Source organism: Desmodus rotundus, chromosome 5 (assembly GCF_022682495.2).
Source record: "Desmodus rotundus isolate HL8 chromosome 5, HLdesRot8A.1, whole genome shotgun sequence".
NCBI classification, from domain to species: domain Eukaryota; kingdom Metazoa; phylum Chordata; class Mammalia; order Chiroptera; family Phyllostomidae; genus Desmodus; species Desmodus rotundus.
This window is the reverse complement of record NC_071391.1, coordinates 54,859,115-54,878,766: the sequence shown is the minus strand read 5'-3', so window position 1 is coordinate 54,878,766 and position 19,652 is coordinate 54,859,115. Positions and strand designations below refer to the sequence as shown.

Sequence of the window (19,652 nt, the reverse complement as noted above, 5' to 3'; positions counted from 1 at the left end):
CTCTCCTTTTTTCCAGTCCAGGCTCTAGTGGGCCCTGTCCACCTCCTCAGGGTAACCTTTCCCACTGATCCAGCCTTGCATGAGCTATACTTCTCTGAGCTCCCCTAATATTTATTGTCTGTAGCATTCATTTGGCTACATTATGCTCTGCTTTGAAGTGGTTCTTGCTGCCTGAACTGTAATTATATCTTACGATGTGATTTAACAGTGTGATTTCTATCCCTCAGGTAGAAAGCACATGTACTCTAGAATTAATATACCTACAGGAACATATGGTTCAGGCTGTTTAGATTTTTACAGTTTCGTGATGGACATAATTTAAACCTTGCAGCTAGGTTGGTGAATAATATGCAATTTTGTTAAAGAGAAATGCTGACCATGACCCACTAAATTTGGTTAATAACCACTAATGGATCACTACCTCTGTTTATAAACACTATTCTAGACTACATGGGCCATATAAATATGAATGTTTCTCCTTTAATGGAGAGGTAAGGCCTGGAAGCAAAAATCTTTACTACAGGGTGAGTTGTGAAGTACTGCAGGAGAGGTATATAGCATGACAGGTCAGAGGAGGTAGAATTGCATGGTGAAACTACTTCCTGTTGTAGGAAGATGATTCTTTTGGGAGGAGAAGGGACTTGGGTATCTCCTAGCACATTTTCCCTTGATAGTTAAGTCATTCGTTTCTGAGGGTTTTTTGTTTGTTTTGGCAAAGGCAGGTGGGAATAATATACATCTATTTTCTATTTATTTTGTCAATGTTATTTTGTCACTATTTTTTTTCTTGGTATTTATGTGCTTGCATTATAGCAGGGCTTGTAATGCAGTTTTCCTGACTTAGATTGTGTTTCTAAACACTAATGAGCAAAATAGGATATTGTAAAGGAGAATATTTATTTCTTCTTTAATACTCATCCATTCTGGGGATGACAAAAAAGACTTTTAAAAATGGGGACCTCTAAGATGTACTATGCTATGGGATGAAAGCATCACTTGTGAATAGTTGTAATTACCTTCTCATAGTAGGCTGCCTGGATTATAGTTTTAAAGTGAGGCAATATCCTATAGTAAATAATGTTGACAAATAATTATTTTTTAATTATTTTATTTTTCAGTTACTGTTAATATACAGTAGTGTGTTAGGGCAACTATTATTATTACTCTTGAATAATTTTCCTTAGAATGTACTGTTTATTTTTCATTGATTTAAAAAAAATTTATTTTTAAATGCAATGAGTCTTTGAAACAAAGCTTTTCTTGGTTACATTCTTTGTGGCAGCTTGTTTCCTTTATAGAAGATCCTTTATATAAAGGCTGTCTTACATTACTTTTACTGCCTTAATGAGAACAGTATTATACCTGGGGAAAATTTATCATCAAACTGTTCTTTTAGGTTCCCTAGGGTTATATGCCAAATGTGAAAATATCCATATAGTTGTAATATACTTTAGTGTATGTTTTTTAATACCACAAGATAAAATTATTGTTCAATCATCAGAGTTTATATGGAATAATTCATTAAATTTGGAGCCTTTACTGTGGTCAGGGATTTGTACTCATACTACCATGAATTCTTGCAGCCTTGTAAGGAAAATATTTGTAATTCCTTTTTACAGATGAAGCAACTGAGGTTCAGAGATTTGAAAAAATTTGCTGGAATTCAGCTAACTTGAAAGCAGCACAATCAGAATTTTAACCTAGAGCTATCAGGCTTCAAAGCTGGGATTTTCCACTGGAGAAGGAGCACTTTCCTCTGGACTTGGAATTGTTTTTGAAAGCTTTACTGAAGGGACAGTGCTTGAGTGAAAACTTGGATGGATAGAGGATGAAATAAGAGTTTTCTGTAATGACAGGAGGGAGGAGGATATTCTAGGCAGAGGGAAATTCATGTGCATAGCCTGGAGACTTGAGAAAGCATATTATGTCCAGAAACTTTCTGAATTATAAAGTAGGAGAGAAGCAAGTGGTAGAAGATGAGGATGGAAAAGAGGTGGGCAGGGTCCTGGCAAAGCATTACTAGCTCCTCTGAGTTTGCCTTCACTGCAGCCTCCTGTACTAGAACTTATTGGGGTTACATCTTCTCTTTGCTCCACAGCAAACACCATGTGCTCACCCGCATTCACAACGTGCATCCTTTGTGTGGAAATAGTTGCTTTGCTTGCTTGTTTCCACTAGACTGTGGCCTCTTTGAGAGCAAAGACTGTGCCTTTTAGTCTTGTATCCATTGTAGCCAGGCACATGCATTTGAAACTTGAGAAGTGGTGGGAGAATGAAAGGACCTTGTCCTTGCTAAGGAGAATCAGTATTAACCACAGTCACCTATTTAGCGATTTTCAGCTGGTGTGCCACAATAGACACACTGATGTGCTGTAAGAATTTTTAAAACATGCAATATCTGACTATTTAGTCAGGGGCACTGACCTCTTTTCCCTTAGATTGCCAAATTAAAAAAAAATGACGACAGCCAGCACAATAGCCGTCTAATGTGAATGAAAAAAAATTATACCTGTTTTTTGTCAGATTGGCAAAAAATATATTTTTGGTGTGCCACAGAATTTTAGTAATTAGTTTATGCGTGTGATGAGATGAAAAAGGTTGAAAATCTATGTGTTTACCACTCATCTTCCCTTTCAATGTTGAGCTGGATTTTAACTTGGTAATTTTATGGTCTGTTCACATTTTCTGAGGTTAACACACCTGGTAGTAAGAATCTCATTGGTGTCACATTACACTTCTTACTTCTACTTATTTCAACTGAAAAGTCTGATGGAACAAGTCCTATGCCCATTGTGCTTTGTGCTGTGGGGGTTCAGACATGAACAAGAAGGGGGAAGCCATAATACATGGTAGGAAAAATGCAGTCTCTCCTTTTCAGTAGGATTCCTGTGAAGAACACAGCAGGGATGGTACATTTATAGCCCTTAATTGCAGCCCTTTATTCACAGAAGCAGGTAGGAATAATGCACATGGTTTGATCAATAGATTCTAACATCTTATATGGGGTTTAGTATTGCAGTTTATAGTAGTATAGGAGATATGTTGTATGTATATAGGGAACTAGTGCAAAGCTACACAGGGTGGGGCAAAAGCAGGTTTAGAATTGCTTGTATGGAAAACAATACAATAATAAGTAATAATACAAGAAAAAAACTTTTCACATACTCACAACTGTAAATCTACTTGTACTCCACCTGTATTTAAAAAGCACTATAATAGAACTAAATTTACTGTGGAAGTACAAAGAAGGCAGAAAAGCCCAGGAATGCTTCACGTAGGAAGTGGTGTTGAGTAACATCCTCTGGACCTTTTCATTCATTTATTTATTCAACTGTTAGGTACACGGTTGATGTACCTAGCTAGAAGGCTGTGGAGATTAAAGGCTCAGTTAGGCCTACCTCTGTTCTTCGCTGTCAGAATGAAACCTGCACAATTACAGTTTCTAAGTGTTTCTTTATTTGTGTATTCGCTTGTTATCTGTTTCTTTCGTTAGACTACTGCACTGTGAGGGCATTGACCATATCTAGCTTGTCCAGTGTTGTATGTCTGGCATTTATCCCAGGTAGGCACTCAAGAAATACTTGAATAAATAAACGAATGACTATAATCACTTCCCTGTAATCTCCCAGTACATCCTATTAGCTGTGGGCAGTTGCTGTACAGGATGGTGACGCAGTGGCAAAAGCACCTGAAAGTAATCAAAGAAGCAACTTGGCTGTGTCTGAACTTGGGGTCATTGTTCTGAGGTTCTGGTTTTACCTAAGGATATCCTTTTCCCTTCCTTTATCTTTTTTACATTGGCCTCATCATTCAGACCGGATGAATGTTGAAAACAATGAGGAGTCTATAGGCTGTATTTTTAAGTTGATGATATAAAGTCTCTAGAGGCCATTGTGCAGTGAAACCGTGGCTGGAAACTTGATGTTGGAGTTCCCCAAGAGGAAAAAGCTTAGGCAGCTACTTTTTTTCAGTTGCTTCCTTTTGTGGATACCCTCCATATGGGGATTTTGTTAAGTTTAATGTTTCAGAATGCTCAAATCCTCTAAAATCATGTATTAGTCAATAGTCTCTAAAGAGAATGCTGTAGGTTTTGTTTCAGTGGTTCTCACAGTGATTCACAGAAGATCCTCCGTGCAAAAGGAAATGCATTTTAGCATTATGTTGTAATATCTTCTTTGTATGTAATTTTTAAAGTAAATTTTATAAATTTCACATTGGTACCTAGGTGAATTTTGTGATCGTAATGTCTTGTCTCACTGGAGGAAAACAGGCGATGTAAAGTTGAGAACTATTAGAATCTCACTTTGTGTAGTTTCTTTACATAGTACTGGAAGGAAAAGGGTAGAAATGGAATCTACTTTGTTAACTCCCATTAAATGCTGGGAGAACCTGATGGACTTGGAACTCTTTCACCAGTTTAGTGGGGCTGTTAACTCTTGAAATGTTCACAGTGTCAGTGCAGAATTGGTTATAAAAGGGCAGTAGTTGCAGCTGTTCAAAAGACTTATTTTTGTTGATTGCTCTTATTTGAATACTGCTGATGTCATACATTGGGTCCTTTGTCACTGATCTTTCCAGGGTGTGTCACGATTTTGGAAAGTAAACAGTGTTTATGTGTTACCACAGTAGCAGTTGAAGAGTGACGGGTTTGAAATCTGGCGCATTAGACTTGCCATCCTCTCTCACCTGGACCTTCCAGTTGCCTTCTGATTACTCTTTCTCCCTTTCATTATCCTCTCTTTCCCCAGGTTTTCCCCCACAGAACAGTCAGAGTGGTCTCTTAAAACATAAATCAGAATAAGTTTTAAAACTCTTTTCAAGCTTCCCATGGCTCTTCATATTAAATTCACACTCCCTGCCATGGCCTACTCAGCCCTGGGCTTCATCCCGTACTGTTACCCCTTGTTCACCACACTCCAGACTCTCTGTTTTCCTTTCTGTTTTGCCAACATTCCAAGAGCTTTCTGGCCTCTGGGCCTTTGTATTTTTGTTCCTTTTTCTCAAGTTCTTCCCCTTGCTGGCTCCTCCTTCAGGCTTTACCTCCAATGCCACCTCCTGGGAGAGGCTTCTGCGTTAGTTTCTTAGGGCTGTTGTAACCATGTGCCACAAACGGGAGACTTAAAACAACAGAAACTTATTTTCTCACAGATCTGGAGACCAGAACTTCAAAACCAAGGTCTAGGCAAATTGGTTCCTCCTCTAGTGTTATATGGGTGAGAACTGGGGTTGCTTAGCTGAAGAGATTTGGGAAGTCATTGGAACCCTCTGCAGGAGGACTGTCCCTTCGGAGGAGGGTAGTATGGAAGATAAGGTTATAAATTACATGCATGCAAGGGTGAACTCCTCTATGTGAAAAGCATGATTTTGCCTCTTTAGGGGATGGGGTTGGGGCCTGTTACATTACACCAGATACTGTTACTGGACAGGGGCCAACCCAGAGCATGTCTGCCTCAGGCCAGCCTCTAGTGTGTGGGTTCTTGACTTTGTGTAGTAAAGATTTCACAATATGAGTCTAGGTGATTTTGAGAGTATGTTTATTAAAGTGGGGGACAGTGAAACAAAGGAAGGACTTAGGGTAGAAGAAGTAATAGGAGAGCCTAGGCTATGCTCTGCTTTGGCAACCTAGAAACATTACAGGAAATGGATGAGCCAAAGCAGGGCTGCTATTAGCTCACTGGGAAGTGAAGGTCTCAGTGACAGAAGGGAGCCAAGGCAGGGCTGTTAGCTCACTGGGAAGTTAGAGAAAAAGGAGGCCTTGGAGACAGGATCAGGGTAAGCCTGGGATGAGCTGCTGCTGCCCACTGCTCCCCTGGCTGCAAGTCTCCATGGGAACCTTAGAGTTTAGGAGGAAGTAAAAAGTTCAGGCCTTGGAAGGGGCATGGGCATGCTCTAGAGTGAGCCTGCATCTGGTCTTTGTCTTGAGGGTTTTTTTCTCTCCTGTTGGTGAGAATCTTATGGGAGGGTTTCAGCAGAGTATCCATTAGCTGTCCAGGTGCAGTTTTAATATGCTGATACATCCAAATGAGCATATAGAGGAGATTGGGATTGTTCTTGGCCTGCTTTAGTGTTTTACTTTTGTGTTGGGTCTGTTTGGCTCTGCTGGTGTTTTCTTATTCATTCCGTCCTTGGGTTTAGGTGGCATAAATGGCATTAATTGGGTCTGTGTTCTCTATTTCCCAGATGAGGGTTATTTAAGCTATGTATTTTCTGGTTAGGGAGGAGAGGTATCAACCCTTTAGGTGGGGAAGATAAGGTCTTGCGATTCACTACCTGGCTATTAAGTTGTTAAATTGTTTGGCCTTGTTTAATTTTCGTGTCTCAGTTCCCCCTTTCCACATGCCCAGGACCTCTCAAGCTTCTTACTCTTCTGTCACATTACCAGCTTCCATCTCTCAGAAGATCTGGCATGAAATATGATTATGGTAGTGTTAGTAGGAGAATATTTAGCATGTAGAGGCATTCAGCAATAGCATATAAAGAAAGAAAAACAATAATAATACATTATATATTTAACAACAGAATATAAACCTGTAAAGCTTTGTTCATAATGTACAGCATTAAGTGACTTTTATAAGATTGCCATTGAAATGGTTACATATTGTACATATGAGTTCTGGCAACATTTTCCTCTCCTTAAAATAGAATAACTATACCATGGTTTAGATCTCTTGCAAGTGAGCAAACAGATTTTGGCAGCATTTGTCTGAGCTGCAGAGGACCTCACTGGTCTGGGTGTTCATGGTTACATGGAGATCAGGGATGACCTCAGTCCTCTTGCCCCTGCCCATCTGTCACAGCCTCTTTATGAAATTCCCATCCTAGTGGGATCCAGCCACGAAACTGCCCTCCCTGTAGCCCTGGGCTGTGGATTTCTGCTGGAGCAAACCGACAGCCAGGCAAGTTGTTGTGCCTGCAAATCCAGCTTTAACCTTCAGGGACCCCCTGAAGATTTAAGCATCAGTTCTTTTTTCCATGCTATACTTTCTCCTCTGTCTTCCAACCATTGCCACACTGTGCTGTTTTACTCTCTTTTAATAAATAGTCTCTCCCCCAGTTTCACTGATTAAAAAACTAAGATGTTGTGCATGAGGCATTTTAATTAGAACCCCTTCACTTTCCTCCCTTTCTACCTAGAAATATATTTCTTTCTACACCACCCTGTTTTCCACTGGAGGAGGGGTTTCTCTCCTGTCCACATCAATTTCCTCCATCTGTGCTATGGACCCCATTCCCTCCTGCCACTTGAGGATCTCTCTATATCACCAAATCCCCTCTCTGGTACAGTCTTAACTAATCCCTCTAATCACATATTGCCTTTGGGCATTATACCTTTCCCCTGTTCTTTCTTTCTTCATAAAACTCTGTTGTTGAAAAAAATGTATTTCACATATTGATCAGATCAACATATGCAGCATATTTAGGTTTACTGAACTTGAGCATGCTGCTGAATGAGCTGTGATGATATACATTTTACAGGAGGCTGACATTCAGGTTAAATAACTGCACTGGCTGAGAGCCACAGCTTTAAGTCCTTTACAAGTCCTAAAAGCTGTGACTATAACCTGTCATAAGATCAGGGATATTTCAGCTTATGTACTTGAGTAAAATGCTGATTAGACCTTCCCTGACCCTCCACCCAGATTCTGGCTTCTCGTGTATATTAATTTGTAGTTATTTGTCTCGTTTCCACCTCCAGCAGAAGGCATGCAGTTCCTGCTTCCTCTGCAGTCTAATTAAGCCTAAACTTTATGAACTGATCTTAGATTTTATGCTTGGGTTCTCCCGTAGGCATGTGATTTGTCACTGGGCAAAAGGCACCTCCAACTACAGCATTCTATAACTCTGCCAAAGTCAGTAACAGACCCATGAAATAAAAGAACCTGTACAAACTTGATCTTGGGAACTTTGCTCTCCATTCTCATGGGATTGAGTCATGGTGCTCTTTGAGGCTGGGTTTGGCCTGTTTTGATACCTGTTGCAGAGCTAAGATGTATGCATGCATTCCTTCATTCTCTACATATTCACTGGTCTACTATTTGCTAGACCTTATTCTGGTCTCCGGGGATTTAGCAATGGACAAAATACACTGAAGTCTTTGCCTCATTAAGACTTTATTTCTAGTGGTCTGATTTCATTCACCTCTGGTTTAGGGAGGCAATTTCAGATTTCAGTTAGGTTTTCTATATAGGAAGATTTTTGTATCTGCTTGAGTGGCAGCCTGAAGAATCTAATCTAACCCTCATAAACTAAATACCTCCTGCCATAAAACAACAACAGTTCCTGAATATGTTTGCTCTGCACAGCTTATCATGCTCCGTTTGCCTGAAATGCTCTTCTGTCTCTTCTGTACCTGAAAACATTCTTGTTACTCATCAGGGTTCAGCTCTGATGTCACCTTGTTGCCGCTGCCTTCCGTGATTTCCCCATAAGGATGGTAACCTCCTCTACTGAACTCCACAGCACTTTGTATATAGAACCTAACCACAACATCATGCAGTTGTTTTATTAGTACGTTCACCACTTTTGTTAGATTCAACACTTGAGAGATGCAATTTTATTTTACTCAGTTCTCTTTTCTTAATGCCTGTCATTTAAGAGTACTCAATACGTATTTTTAAATGAAAGAAACATTTAATATAGATGTCATTTGGTGCAATATAATTTACAGATGACTGTACTGAAATAGGAATGTAAACACAATATGTACATTATACAATAAATCTTAAAATATAAAATATATCTTAAATGTAATATTTAATGTTAACAAAGTTATTTGTTAATTATCCTATTATATACATATAGAAAAATGAAGTATCCTAACTCCAGAATCCCCTTATTTTTATTTAGAGTCATTTTTCCCCTACAAGGGGAACCACTAATCCTGACTTACAACAACAAAAATTTTAATTCCTGACTTTGAAAGAATGATGACTGTCATATTTAAATGACTTGAATATAATTTGTTTTGAAAAATAAAGATTTAGTAATTGGCATTTTGGATCTCAGTTTTTTAGTTTAGGAGTTTGGACTGGAGAACTAAGTTCCCTTCCTGCCTTAAATATTTGTAATATTTTATGAATCAGTTTAAATCTTAATGGTCTCTCCCACTTTACTTCTTATGTTACAGCACCCTCTGATGGTGAAACATTTATGATGTAAAATTTATGTATTTCATAATCACAGCAGCTCATTTTCTCTAAGTTGTTTGGCCAGCAGATGGTGCCAGAATCTTTATCTGGTGAAACTTTTGTTTGACAAAACATTATTTCTTGATTTACAGGAACATTTTCGGTGTTCTCAGGGGCAGGATATCTCCATTTCTGCTGTAGCAGTAGAGCAGAGAGTATTTTGATTTTGTAGGATTTTGGTAAATTGGAATGTGATTCCCTTTTTGGGTCCCACAGTCCTGGTCAGAGGAAAGGGGATTAGTGAGCAGTGCAGTTATTGGACGGGGTGTTTGAATCCATTTTCCTCTCAAGTACGTTTTTAACTGTAATTTGATTCTGTTGTGTGATATTAATTTATACCAGTATTGAATTTATAAAAGCTTCTCCTTTATTTTCTCAAGCATTGGCTACTAAAATAGAACCTGTCTATGAAAATTTTAACATAAGAAATTTGGGGAGCCACTGATTTAGAGATTTGAACTGCATTTATGTAATAATTATTTATATAAAGTATCTGTTTTGTACAGGAGCACCGTGGTAGCTACTGTGTTCTTGCCTCTCTAACTATCCATTTATTAGTATAGGCAGCTAGACTTAGCCAACTTCCCCCATGGTGAACTCTCCCAAGTCTCTCATTTTCTTTTCCCCCCTTAATCATTTCTCTTTAAATAAGAGTCTCCTTTTCAAGCTTAGGGGCAGGTTACCAAAAAAAGAATAGAAGGAGGGAACACCATTGTCTCTTCTGGTTAATATGGACAGAAGGGGTGTGTGTGTGAAATGTGTGAAAATCAGTGTCTTATTACATAGAACGATGATTTCGTTTCAAGAGTCTACCTGAGGAAACTCTCTCCTTCCTTGTTAAAGTGGAAACTACACCTGCTAAGGTTGACAATGAGGAGAGCATTGCTGTGGGGAGGGAAAGGCAATTCTGTTTTTCATATTCACTTTCCTCTTAGAGGGATTTGGGATTATTTCACTTGTCACCACACACTATCCTCAAGGAATACTGTTTTCTTTTAATTCTGTAAGTCAAGTTGGGTCTCCATTTCTTCCTGATATGTTCGTAGTGGAGATGAACAAAGATGGAACATTTAAGCAGGACTCTTTAATGGCCTGACATAATGTGGAAATAAATGGGAGTCACCCAAGATCTGACCCCTAAGATATGTGTTGCTCTCCCATCTTGTCCCGGCTCTGGGCTACTACTGTGTGAGGGACAACTTAGTGAGGGACAACTTGTAGACATCTACCCCTCTCCACCTCTAGCTTACCTAACCCTCACCTTCCTTCCAGGTTTTGGTTTCTTCTTTGATAACTTACGTCTTTCCAACATGAAGGTGTTCACTCTTTCAGGGGAAATCAACTTACGCAGAAATGGTGTCAGTCTCCACGTAGGAACTCTAACAGTGCAATGCCAGAATTCCAGAATTAATATGGGACACACATCAAGTGGAAGAAAAGTATCTTACTTCATTTTAGCATCTCTAGATTAGAAACTAGATTGGAAACCAGAGTGCCCACCTTCAAGGTGCTTTGGTTTATTGGAGGTGTGAGTCCATTACATCTCTGAGTATACTTTTATTATCTTTAGTAAAATTTCAGTTATCAATTATCATATATCTGGGTGCATAAATAAAGCCAACTGTGTACTGCGTTTTCTAAAACTAAAGGCTGCTGAATAAGTCAATGTGATTTTGTCTTTTATCAGTGGCCCAATTAAAGGAGTCACTAATAGTAGTATAGTAACAGTTATTAAGTTAGGTCTGTGAAAACACCAACATCCCATACATTCTTCAGTGTAACTGTTAGTAAGTGGCTGGGGGTCCCCTCGTGTCCCCTGACAAAGTCTGCACTCTGTAGTCAGCCCCTGTCTGCAGTAGTGTGTTATACCAACAAAAGCAGACTGGGTTTTGTTGGAGGTGGGATTGGGTAGGGGGTAAAAGCACATGAGAAAGAATTGTATTTGACTTTTATTTTTTACTTATGTTAGCTTAGGCAAGTTATCTGACCTCTTCAAGCTTTAACATCCTTGTTGTAATACTGATGTGATCAAAGAGCCCCAGAGGGTGATTGGCAGGATGAGGAAGTGACCTGTGGAAAGCACCAGCACAGTGCCAGGCACATCCTAGGTACGCTGCCCTGCCCCCCTGCCCCCAAAAGGCCACCAAATCTGTGTCTACTGGATCTGATGTTCTCACAGCCTTTTCTAGATATGAACTCCATTTTCAAGTTTTAAAGTCCAAGTAGTTATTTTTGTCACAATAAACTTCATTTAAAGAATGCTCTTTTTATACCTTCTTGCTTACCCATCTCACAGGTCTCTTTCTCCTCTACGTGGTGAAGAAGGGAGCATCTTTTAAAATTTCTTGGACCACATCCTAGAAAGGACTACTTACTGTGTGTGATTAATGGTGTGTTTCCTTTCTGAGGTCATGCCTGTGCTGCTTTTATAAAACCATAATTTAGTGAATTCTGTAAACCAAATTAAAATAATTAAAGTGTCAGCTCTGCTTCTGATTCTTGTGACCAAGTCCGTTGATTTTTGAGCCCAGTTTCTTCACTGAACAACACGGGTCAAATAGTTTCTAAGGTCATTGTGCCCTTTTATGTTGTAATTTATTTAAAACAACAACAACAAAAACCTATTCCAAATCACAGAGCTTGAAGTGGCATGTAGGTCCCAGTTGTCAACAGCAGAGGGCACCATGCCCCTAGTGTGCTAAGACAGTATTGGCCACTACATTTTTGTAGCTGGAGGTTTATATCCTTGTGACAGGAAGGAGCCAAGAAAATTTTGTAAATTAATGTTTTTCAGGTGAGATTTCACTGCCTGTTTCTAGCAGTTTTATATTTAGGTGAAACACTCAAAAAAGAGGAGATATTTGACATTCTAAAAATATTTCCTATTTCCCTGATTGTTGTGGCTGGGTCAGTTGGGTGTTGTCCCGCAAAGCAAAAGGCGAGCTGGTTTCGATTCCCGGTCTGGGTACATGCCTAGGTTGCGAGTTTGGTCCCTGGTGGGGAGGTGTAGTATGAGAGGCAACTGATTGATCTTTCTCTCTCCCATACATGTTTCCCTCCATAACCTCTCAAACAAGCACACAAATAAAATTTAGAAAATAAAAATATTTCTTGTTAATTCTGTGACGATCTTCATCATCTCTCCACCCCACTTTCCCCATCTAAGTATTCTATGCTTAGGATAGGTGTGCATATGGAATGGAGAGGAGAACTGACATTTACTGAGCAGTAATTATATATTAGGAACTATGCTTGGTACTGTCGGTACATGTTGTTCTAATCATCAAAACAATCCTTTGAATTATGTGTTTGTATCCTTCTTTTATATAGGAAGATGCCGGGGCTCTGAGATCAAGTTCAGGTCTTTTAACACATAAACCTGCTTTCTTTCTACCATGTCAGGGTCCCTACCCTTCCCCCAATCTAAACAGTTGGGTGATTGCTAGGAGCAGGAGTGCCTGAGAGTGGACACAGAAGGAAGTGTGATGACTTTCTCTGGTTCTGAAGTTCGTGTGGCCCCAGTTTTTCTAGAAGGAAGCTTTTCCTATGGCAAGGATTTTTTGCCATTTACATTTAACATGATATGTACAAACAAATACCCATGTTTTTAAATTTGTAACCTGGATTATTGAACTGTGTGGGATACAGCCATATCTCATTTTACAAGAAGGCTAGGTTCTAAAGTCAGTGGGTAAGGTGAAAACCACTATGGCAAAATTATCTTTGAAAATCCCACAGGAAAGCATCTTGTTAGAGAGCCATGTACTTCCTTTCTTTCAATCCAGCACAGCCAGTCTTTCTTCCTTTGTGGTGAAGATAATGTTTTTTTTCTGTTGAACTTTAAATGAGGTAGGTGGCTAGTATTTGGAGGCAATGTTGGGTAGAAATTCACATCTTTAAACACCAGTCTTCTTCAGCATGGTGAAAAGCTTAGGGTATGAGAAGGATTTTAAAACCTAGATTGATACAAGAGTAGCAGATTTGTCTTATTTTGGAACTTATGCTCACTCGGTGGTTTTCAAAATTTTAGCCGTACATCAGCAGTACCTGGAGGGCTTTTAAAATACAGATTCCTGGGTTTACTCCCACAGTTTCTGCTTCAGTAGGTCTGGGATTCAGCCAGATTTGCATTTCTAACAGGTTCACAGGTGATGGTCTTCCTCCAAGGACCTCACCTGGAGAACTCTCTTGTTCTCTTGTATTTTTAGGCTAAGTGAGTGTAATTGAATTATTTTAAGTTAAATGAGGCGGGTGTGGCTCAGCCAACTCTTTATCCTGTTGCTTAACTTACTGCTTGGCCCACAACAAGTACTTGGCTCATTCAATACATGCTTGTTGAATGAATGACTTAGTGAATTAACATATATAATGGAGGGGATTTTAGCACATGTTATACATACATGTTTTACATACCTATCCTATACAAGCTTCTTATATTCCTGAAGGTAGGCAATTTTTACATCAGAATAGGACCATATACTGCAAATATCATGGACATTGAGCAGTATGCAGTTAGGTGCATTTTGAGAAACTTGCACTTTGGGCCCCATGCTATGAATGTGGTGGGTATGTGTAGACATAGCTGGGTCCTGGGAGTCCCGTCTGATTCAGAATGGCCTAGGAAGTCTGGCAGGGTCTGGGTTAGGTCAGAGCCAACTCCTGCCCCGGGGAGGCCTGAGCAGCACTTGGATCGGCTCCTGTCTGCTCTAGAGCAGACACTGCATTCTCACTCCCGTCCCCAAAGCACTGGGGAATTCAGCCCCTTTGACCCGAGAGGCTCAGTGGAGCTCTGCTGTGGGGTAACTGTAAGTGTAGGTAGTTGTACAGAACCCTTATCGAGTTACAGGACTTGATAATTATATTTTAAGTATGAGTTTATTAAGCAGAAGAGAAATAGCAAAATATATATATTCAAAGTTCAATTTAAGCTTAACGTTGTGATTTTTATCATTTTTGCCATATGTTTTATTATCTTTCTTGGAAAGTCTCAGTATCCAATGTTTTTGTTCTCTCAGTATAGATTAATTTTTTAAATTCATTTTATTGCCCTGGCTGGTGCAGCTCAGTGGATGAGCTCGGGCTATGAACCAAAGGGTTGCTGGTTTGATTCCCAGTCATGACACATGTCTGGGTTGCAGGCCAGATCCCCAGTGGGGAGCATGCGAGAGGCAACCACACATTGATATTTCTCTCCCTCTCTTTCTCCTTCCCTTCCCCTCTCTCTAAAAATAAATAAGTAAATTCATTTTATTTACTTTTTTGCTGAGGTTTTTTCAAATAAATTATATACAACATGACATTCTATCTCTAAATTTTTCTATGTACAGCTGTAAAAATAAATTTTTCTTATGTAGCTAAAATAATATGATCACTTCTAACAAAATTAACAAGTTATTACTGTCATCTAATAGCTAGTCCATATTCAAATGAACCTAATTGTCCCTAAATTGTGACTGATATCTCTTTGTTCAAACCAGATGCAACCTGGAATCATGCATTGCATCTGGTTATGATGTTCCTTAAAATTTACTTAATCAAGACAGTCTCTTTTTAAAAAGTGCTTAAAAACCATGTGTTCTTTTAAGTAAACACTTTCCTTATAATCTTGTTGAGAAGGTTTAGATGCAGCAGCCTAGCTCTACCTAAATGGTCATCAGATAGGAATTAGCGACAACTGAACTACTAAGGTATGACTCCCCATTGAAGTCAGTAAGTCTGAGGATGAGGCTTTGAGGAAGTGGGCAGAGTAAGTTCCTCCTTTCCTGTTGAGTTGTTAGTCACAGAAGCAGGAGCTTAGTTAGTTGCTCAGTCCCAAGTAGAGGAGAGAAAAGCTCCGTCACCAGGGAACAATACTTGCCATCATTCCACCCCCGCCAGTGGTCTAATGCCAGTTTCCACTGAGGCAGTAAAGCAAGCAAATTTACCTCTTGGATAATTTCACCACGATCAAACAGTCCCCAGTGGGCAAAACTAATAGAAGATACTGTAATTTGATGGCAGTTTATCTCTAGCAATTACAGATGAGCAATTTAAGTGGCAACAAAGCAAGCCATTTGGTGAAATAAGGCTATATTTCACAGAGCTGTATCTTTCAATGTTTTCTGGAATGTCTGTTTCCTTGGACGGATTATACATTCTCTTTTTAAATCTTACTTTTGTTTTTAAAATTTTACTTTTCAATTTCAATGTCTCTGGTTATATTTTGTTTGTTTTTTGTTGTTGTTGATTATGTTCCAGTTAAAGGTGAGATATTTGAAATTAAGAACAATGTAACAATAGCCAGAGGGGAGTGGGGAGAGGATAGTGGGGAAAGGGGTCTACAGGAGCTACTAGAAAGGACACAAGGACAAAATTAAGGGGGAGGGTTGAGGTGGGGGAGGGAGGTGGGATTGGTTGGGGTGGGGTGGAGGGATGGGGAGAAAATGCAGACAATTGTAACTAAATAAAAATAAATTAAAAAAATAAAACCTATATAATTAAAAAATACATAATTCAAAAGTCAAAAAAAAAGCTTACTTTTCAGTTGCAGTTTAAATTCAACACAGTTTTGTATTAGTTTCAAATGTATAACATAGTGGCCAGACAGTAATACACTTTACACACAGATCGCCTGACATTTCAACTGCCCACCTGGAACGATTCAGTTATTACAGTAGTACTGACCACACCACCCACACTGTACCCACATCCCCGTGACTATTTTGTAACTACCAGTTAGAGCGTGTCAACCCCTCTGCTCTTTCCAGCAGACACGCCAACCCCCTGATCCTCTAGCAGCCATCAGTCTGTTCTGTGTAGCTCTGTGTCTATTTCGTTTGTTGCTTTATGTTGTTCTTTAAATTTCACATGTAACTGAAATCATGTAGTATTATTGTCTTTCTCTCCGACGTATTTCACTTAGTATAATACTCTCTGGATCCACTCATGCTGTCCCAAATGGTGAGATTTCATTTTTTATGGCTGAGTAATATTTCACTGTGTGTATGTACCACCACTTTTTTTTATCCACTTATCTGTTGATGAGCACTGGGGTTGCTTCCATATTTGATGATTGTAAATAATGCTGCACTGAACACAGGGGTGCATATATATTTTTGAATTAAACAGTTCTCTTTTAATGACATTGCCTTGCAAAATATCCCACTTTTGAATTTTTCTGATTGCCTCTGTAGAATATCTTCAGCTTGTTCTTCTACCCTGTGTATTTCCTGGAAACTGGAAACTCGATGTAAAGGCTGAAGTAAGATGCAGTTGAACATTTTTGTCAGGAACTCATCATAGGTGATTTGTGCTTTGTGCTGTGCCATGTGAAGAGACACATAACCCCGCCTACCTCACTGTCAGTGACGCTGACTCACGTTGGTCAGTAGACTAAGGTGATGGCAATCTGATCCTTATGTTGTGAAGGCACAGGTTCCCTTTGTGAACAGAGAGTACTTTCTGTGATATGACTTTGGCCCTAGTATGAATGTTCATTTCCCTGTCATCCCTTCTCCTAATGCTTTTAACACTTTTATAATTTTTGCCTGAATCAGTAACTTCATTAGGGTTTACAAAACTATCATTTTTCTAATTCTGTCTTCCCTCTGCAATAGCTGACATTTGATTAAATAGGACTCTTTTTCACCAGCTGGGACCGTTTAGTACCATGAAATACAATTCTGCTGAAAAGGCAGGTTAAATGTTGAGTTCTTTCCCCTTTTTATTCCCAATTTCAAAGGAGTTGATTTAATAGACACCTTATAAGGTGCAAATGAATATTTTTCTTGATTTCTCTTTGTTGATATCCTTATAGACTAATGGATTTTCATGAATTGAATATTTTAATCAATTACAAGTATTCTTATTTGTATTCAATTTGTTTTCTATTGAATTTATTAAAACTTTACGCTGTGATAATCTCTCATAGTTGGTTCCTATGTCTGTTAGACATAACTCCATTAATTTTCGAGCACTTCCTTGCTTCCTTAAACAGCAAGATGCATAGCTTTATCTCGTAGCTTCCTTGTCCCAAATGTCAGTCAGACACATTACAAATGAGCCCTAATTCCTTTTAGTGGGCAATGGTCAGACACCAGATTGCTGGCCCTTTAAATGTCAAGTGTTACTGTGGAGTGACAGTATTTATAGACCTTGTCAGTGTTCTGTTTGGTTTTTGAATTTTGATATTGATAGTTTAAATAATGAAAATTGAGTTAAAGGGTAGCTGTGTTTTAAAAATTGGTTCACAAAATAGAACCAGACTCATAGATACAGAAAACCGACTGACAGTTTTGAGGGCCTAGGTGGAAAAGGTGAGGGATTAAGCAAAAAAACCCAAACAAACAAAACAAAAACTCATAGACACAGATAATATGTGGTGATTACTAGAGGAAAAGAGGGGTAGGGGAGGTAGAAGAAGTTAAAAGGGAGATAAATGGAGATCAAAGCAGACTTGACTTTGGGTGGTAAACACACAATATGCAGATGGTGTATTATAGAACTGTGCACTTGAAGACTTCATGATTATTAACCAGTCTCACTCCAATAAATTCAATAAAAATTTTACAAAATTGATAGGTTGACGTCAGTATTTCCCATTGAATTTTAACATTATTGTGTTTTAAAGTAGCAAATTGATTTTATAGTTGTATCTTTACTCTTATACTGAAAATCTCAACCACCAATAACATTACTTTATGTTATAATATAAAGAAAATAACAGTATCGATATTGCTACTAATAATAAAATCAGTTAAAGTTTAACTTTTAGTAATTTTTGTAGCATAGTTTGATTTTAATGGAAGAATATATTTAATTTTTTGTTGATCTCATTTAATTACTTTCCTTTATAATATGTATTGTGTCTGTTTTGTTTTTGTCACAGGTTGATCATTTTGGATTTAAGACTGATAAAACTTTTAAACAGCGTTACCTAATAGCTGATCAACACTGGAAGAAAGACGGTGGATCCATACTGTTCTACACTGGTAATGAAGGGGACATTATCTGGTTTTGCAACAATACGGTGTGTACAGATTTGTAAAGTTCCTATGCTTTGTTAATCTTTTATCATTATAAACTGGAAAGATATTTTGCAGTGTTTATGGCCAAATATTATTGTACTTAATTGTGAAGTTCTTTAAAAAAACAACAAGAAAATAAATTCAATAAAAAACAGCAAAATAACATGAATAGACAGTTCACAAAGGAATAAATACAGATATCCAATAAGCCTGCATGTTCAGCCTTAAAGAATTATACATGAACAGAATGAAATACTATATTTGGACAATTGAATTTTAAAAGATTTTTCTTAAAAATTCCAACTTTTTCTAGAGTGAACAAGGATATGAGGGAAATGGAAACAGAAATATTATGGCATGTAGTTATTTTACAAAGGCACAAATTTTTATATCTTTGTTGAGTATTATATTTTCAGAATCCAGGACTGCTAGGCATATGGTAGGTACTCAATAAATATTTGTTAAATGAATGAATGAGTAAAACCTGATTAAAGCCAACGTAAATGAAAAAAAAAATACAAGTTTAATTTTCAAATAGGAATAGAGGAAGGTAAAGTTGTAGCTATGTTTTAATTTAGATTTTCTGTTTTACCATTTCTCTTAATATTTATGAGAGTGAAAAATGGCATAGCTGTTAGCTTGCTTTATCATATTGTCTATTATATTTTATAATAATGCTTAAATTCATTAACAAAACTTAATTTAGAAGGACACATGATATGTGCCAGACCTACGATTAGAAAATGTGACCGTTCTACCAAAAACCTAGATGTGAATTACCTTAAAGTGGGGACTGAGTCCTATTTTCTCTACCGCGAATGTCTGACATTGTACCTGGTACTCAGGATGTCTCAGTAAATGTTGAAATGAATTAAATCGAAATCAAAGATATGAACCCAGTTATACTGTGTTATTACCTGCCACATTTCTGATTATTTCCTTAGGAATGTTAAGGGTGTAAATATGTTACTTGAAAATAAAACAATTCCCTGAGAAACGAGAGGCTAGGATGTCTACTCTCTTAGATCAGAGATGAATGAAATCAGAACTTATTTTCTGTCAGATGCCTGCCCTAGTATTCTGTGAAACAACTGAGTCTGCCTTGTCTGCCTTTCTCTTTCTGTGTGGCTTCCCTTTTATGCCAAGTCCGCAGGGCAGCTTCTCCAGTCCAGGGATGTCCCCAGCTCCTGTTCATCTGTGTCGTAGGCCGGGAGTTGTTCCTGCCTCTCCCAGCCCCCGCTGGTCTCACTGGCACTGTAGTGAACTGAAGGCTTGTCGGGGAGTCTGACCTCAGGACTGGTGGAAGGGAATAGACAGTGTGGGCAGAACATTCCAGAGAACTGGCTAGATAGAGCCAGATCCTGGAAGGACAGATCTTGGTTCTTTCCCAGCCCTACACACCTTTTCATACTTACTAAAGTGTTCCAGTTGTGTATTCACATATTCTGACATTCATGTA

At 38.5% G+C, this 19,652-nt stretch overlaps 1 protein-coding gene across 5 annotated transcripts in view; it reads left to right on the top strand.

Moving 5' to 3' along the window:
* Nucleotides 1-19,652, top strand: part of PRCP (prolylcarboxypeptidase) — a 78,180-nt gene that overhangs the window by 22,267 nt on the left and 36,261 nt on the right. For 4 of the 5 annotated variants that reach the window (XM_053925832.1, XM_053925831.1, XM_053925833.1 and 1 more), the window contains one exon: nucleotides 18,055-18,195. In XM_053925832.1, the coding sequence (XP_053781807.1) occupies nucleotides 18,055-18,195 (141 nt within the window). Of the gene's footprint in view, nucleotides 1-16,545; nucleotides 16,565-18,054; nucleotides 18,196-19,652 lie in introns of those variants that run through there. The other variant, XM_053925834.2, reaches the window with a different exon arrangement.